Source organism: Sander vitreus, unplaced genomic scaffold (genome assembly GCF_031162955.1).
Source record: "Sander vitreus isolate 19-12246 unplaced genomic scaffold, sanVit1 ctg288_0, whole genome shotgun sequence".
Taxonomy (NCBI): Eukaryota; Metazoa; Chordata; class Actinopteri; order Perciformes; family Percidae; genus Sander; species Sander vitreus.
The window spans coordinates 137501-142500 of NW_027595443.1; the positions used below are offsets into that span (position 1 = coordinate 137501).

The 5000-nt window shown below is 45.5% G+C and overlaps 1 protein-coding gene across 3 annotated transcripts in view; it reads left to right on the forward strand.

Annotated features, from left to right (window-relative positions):
• The window catches only part of thop1 (thimet oligopeptidase 1), a 26187-nt gene that overhangs the window by 21143 nt on the left and 44 nt on the right, over positions 1-5000 (forward strand). For 2 of the 3 annotated variants that reach the window (XM_078244677.1, XM_078244678.1), the window contains exons 11-14: positions 1289-1475; positions 3125-3253; positions 4017-4153; positions 4750-5000. The exon at positions 4750-5000 is cut by the window's right edge and continues 44 nt beyond it. In XM_078244677.1, coding sequence (XP_078100803.1) covers positions 1289-1475; positions 3125-3253; positions 4017-4153; positions 4750-4911 — 615 coding nt within the window. In that variant the 3' untranslated portion in view covers positions 4912-5000. Of the gene's footprint in view, positions 1-1288; positions 1476-3124; positions 3254-3973; positions 4154-4749 lie in introns of those variants that run through there. The other variant, XM_078244679.1, reaches the window with a different exon arrangement.

A 5000-nucleotide genomic window follows, 5' to 3' on the forward strand; every position in this document is an offset into this window, starting at 1 on the left:
GACAGACGCACCGACAGACAGACGCACACAGAGACACACACACACACACACACACACAGACAGAGACAGACACACATACACACACACACACAGAGACAGACAGACACACACACACACACACACACAGACAGACAGAGACACACACGCACAGACACACAGACACGCACAGACAGACAGACAGACGCAAACACACACAGACGCACACAGACAGACAGACAGACACACACAGACAGACAGACACACGCAGACACACACACACACAGACAGACAGACAGAGACACACACGCACAGACAGACACACGCGCAGACACGCACAGACAGACAGACAGACGCACACAGACAGACAGACAGACGCACACAGACAGACAGACGCACACAGACAGACAGACACACGCAGACAGACAGACAGACGCACCGACAGACAGACGCACACAGAGACACACACACACACACACACACACACAGACAGACGCACACAGATGCACAAAGACAGACACACACACAGAGACACACACACACCTTTAGAAATTTAGAATTTTTAAAACAAGTCCTTGATATTATGGCGTAATATTGGACGGTGCTTTAATCGTGTGTGTTTGTTCACGGATTACATTTGGACAGCTTGTGTTTAATCGCGACACCCGCCGGTGTAGAGCTGCTAGAGGTTCAGATTCTTCATCAGGTCCGTCCGCAAGACCACACGCAAACAACTTTTAAAATACTTGTTTGGTTCAGAGCTCTGCTCACATTAGAGCTGCTCCATCAACACAGAAACAGGAACGTAACTCATCAGGTAGTCCAACGTCCACACTTATTCCCCTTTCAGTTAATGCGAAGACAGGGGACAGACTTATTTTATTCCAAAAATTGTTTAAAGTTGTGATATACATATGGAATTTCGATGGTATGGTATTATTGTATTTGTACTTGAGACAAATATGTTAAAAAATATTTTTAAATCGATTCTTTAATATAGTTTTTAAAGGATTGTTTTTTAACATTCAAAGACGTCCAGTCTGGGTTGGGGACAATAACATAAAATGGCAAAATCTGCTAATAAACAGCCTTGCAAAATAATTTTTTTAAAGAAAACGGGCAAGATTTGGGGGTTACTAGGATGTTGGAGCATGAACTTCATAATGACAATGTATTTGTGCATTTGTTTGTTTATTTATTTACCAAAAAAACACCTCGGTGTGAACGCACCATTACGCAAAAGCAGCTTCAGCGCTCAGTTGTACAGTTAAAGAGCATGTCTGTCTCCTGATTGGCCGGCTCGTCTCTGCAGGCGGACTACGCCATGTTCAGCGGGACTCACGTGGAGCGGGACTTTGTGGAGGCTCCGTCTCAGATGTTGGAGAACTGGGTTTGGGAGCGGGAGCCTCTGCAGAGGATGTCCAAACACTACAAGACCGGCCGACCAATCCCAGACGAGCTGCTCGACAAACTCATCAAGTCCCGCCTCGCCAACACCGGTGGGTCAAACAGGAAGTAGAACTAATCAGAGGTTAAAACTATTTTCTATTGACAACAAATCGTTTAATCTTTGCAGCTGTACGTTTCTCTTTATAAGTCTTTAAGTACGTATGTAAGAAAAAGGAAAGAAGGAGCCGACAATGGGAAGAAGAGGGAAGGAAAGCAGGATAGAAGGAAGGATGTAGGGAAGGGAAGGAAGAATAAATAAGGAAGGATGTAGGGAAGGAATAATAAAGAAGGAAGGATGTAGGGAAGGAAGAATAAAGAAGGAAGGATGTAGGGAAGGAAAGGAAGAATAAATAAGGAAGGATGTAGGGAAGGAATAATAAAGAAGGAAGGATGTAGGGAAGGAAGAATAAAGAAGGAAGGATGTAGGGAAGGAAAGGAAGAATAAATAAGGAAGGATGTAGGGAAGGAAAGGAAGAATAAATAAGGAAGGATGTAGGGAAGGAAGAATAAAGAAGGAAGGATGTAGGGAAGGAAAGGAAGAATAAATAAGGAAGGATGTAGGGAAGGAAAGGAAGAATAAATAAGGAAGGATGTAGGGAAGGAAGAATAAAGAAGGAAGGATGTAGGGAAGGGAAGGAAGAATAAATAAGGAAGGATGTAGGGAAGGAAGAATAAAGAAGGAAGGATGTAGGGAAGGGAAGGAAGAATAAATAAGGAAGGATGTAGGGAAGGAAGAATAAAGAAGGAAGGATGTAGGGAAGGGGAAGGAAGAATAAATAAGGAAGGATGTAGGGAAGGGAAGGAAGAATAAATAAGGAAGGATGTAGGGAAGGAAGAATAAAGAAGGAAGGATGTAGGGAAGGGAAGGAAGAATAAATAAGGAAGGATGTAGGGAAGGAAGAATAAAGAAGGAAGGATGTAGGGAAGGGAAGGATTAAAGAAAAGCAGGGTTTAGTTGCCGTACTTCCTGTCAAAAAACGACTGAAACTGATGATCCGATTATCAAAATAGTTGGAGACTAATCGCTTCATCTTTGCAGCTGAAATATGTTTCACACGTGTCAAACTCCAGACCCTGCCGACGTTTTTGTCACTTTTCCGAAGTTTTTGTCACTTTTAGTTTTTGTCACTTTTTCCGAAGTTTGTCACTTTTTCCGAAGTTTGTCACTTTTTCCGAAGTTTTTGTCACTTTTCCGAAGTTTTTTCCGAAGTTTTTGTCACTTTATCCGAAGTTTTTGTCACTTTATCCAAAGTTTTTGTCACTTTAAGTTTTTGTCACTTTTTCCGAAGTTTGTCACTTTTTCCGAAGTTTGTCACTTTTTCCGAAGTTTTTTCCGAAGTTTTTGTCACTTTTTCCGAAGTTTTTTCCGAAGTTTGTCACTTTTTCCGAAGTTTTTTCCGAAGTTTTTGTCACTTTTTCCGAAGTCTTTTCCGAAGTTTTTGTCACTTTTTCTGAAGTTTGTCACTTTTCCGAAGTTTTTTGGCGCTTTTTTCTATGATGGTTGAGGAACTTTTTGGGACTTTATGTGGCCCAAACTGAGAAAGAGAGAAGACTACATGAGATATACAATAATACAGTCAAACATATATGATGGATATAACTCGTAACTATACTACATGTATAGTAGAGCTTGACGCTCTGGTCTAGATGAACTGGGTTGACTTCATGACGGAGCTGTGTGCCCCCCCCCCCCACACAGGTCTGTTTAACCTGAGGCAGATCGTTCTGGCTAAAGTGGATCAAGCTCTGCACACCAGGAAGGGATTGGACGCCGCCGAGGAGTACGGACGCCTCTGTCAGGACATCCTGGGCATCCCTGCGTCTCCAGGTCACTGCTTACATGTTTGATTACACTGTCTAGTCCCTCATAGCCAGACCTTCCTCTACAGCGCTGTGGAGGAGGGTCTGGCTATGAGGGACTAGACAGACCCTCCTCTACAGCGCTGTAGGGAGGGTCTACATGAGGGACTAGTCAGACCTTCCTCTACAGCGCTGTAGAGGGTCTGTCTAGTCCCTCATAGTCAGACCTTCCTCCACAGCGCTGTAGAGGAGGGTCTGACTAGTCCCTCATAGTCAGACCTTCCTCCACAGCGCTGTAGAGGAGGGTCTGTCTAGTCCACACAGCATTCCTGATGATGGGAGAACAACGTGCTCTGGTTTATTGGCATTTCTTTAAACCAATCACAATCGTCTTGGGCGGGGCTAAGCTCCGGACGGAGCCACGGTGCCTCTGCTAAATATAATGTAGTGTCTGTCTGTGTCTCTGTCTGTCTGTGTGTGTGTGTGTCTCTGTCTGTCTGTCTGTCTGTCTGGTGATAACGTGGACGTTCAAAAGTAGTTTTACTCGTGCAACAGAAACCTCCGATTGGACAGATAGTCTAGCTAGCTGTCTGGATTTACCCTGCAGAGATCTGAGGACCAGTTAACTATGGTAGCTGTAACTATGGTAGCTGTAACTATGGTAGCTGTAACTAACTTAGCTGCTTTGAAAACAGCGGGCAGCCATGTTTGGGTTATGTTTGACTAATTGTGTTTTGTTGTGGCCCAGATTCCTTTCGATAATGAATCCTAAACCCTCTGGGTGTCTGCAGGGACCAACATGCCCGCGACCTTCGGCCACCTGGCGGGCGGGTACGACGCCCAGTACTACGGTTACCTGTGGAGCGAGGTCTTCTCCATGGACATGTTCTTCGCTCGCTTCAAACAGGAGGGAATCATGAACCCAAAGGTCAGAAATCCCAACCGCCATGCTCAGCCTTTCCCCCAAAACAGACACACGGCATGTCGCAATAGTGGAGATCATTGAACATGATCTCCACTATTGCAATAAAGACACATTTGAAAGGGACGGACGAGAAAGACAGACAGAGAGAGAGACAGGCAGAGACAGACAGAGAGAGAGAGAGACAGGCAGAGACAGACAGAGAGAGAGAGACAGACAGAGAGACAGACAGACAGAGAGAGAGACAGACAGAGAGAGAGAGACAGAGAGAGAGAGACACAGAGAGAGAGACAGAGAGAGAGAGACACAGAGAGAGAGAGAGAGAGAGGCACAGAGAGAGACACAGAGAGAGAGAGAGAGACAGACACAGAGAGAGAGAGACAGGCAGACACCGAGAGAGAGAGACAGGCAGACACCGAGAGAGAGACAGGCAGACAGACTGTTAAGAGAGAAAACGTATGTAACTTCTGATCTTGTATCATTACCTCCCTAATGGATTCTATAGATGTTGTTACATGAAGACAGAGGGAAACTGTTAGCCTAGCTTAGCACACACAGAATTTACTAACCGTGAGTCTCTGTCTCCTGATTGGTCCTCCCAGGTGGGTCTGGACTACAGGAAGTTCATCCTGCGGCCCGGCGGCTCTGAGGACGCCTCCGAGATGTTGAGGAAGTTCCTCGGGCGCGAGCCCAAACAGGAAGCGTTCCTGCTGAGCAAAGGACTAACGGTGGAGCAGGACGCCGGCACGCCGTGTCCCTGCTGACCAATCACAGCGCCCCGTCTCCACCACACACTTCAAACGGTTGAAGACAACGGACTGGTTTTCTAGAAAAAAAACTGTAAAATGTTGCC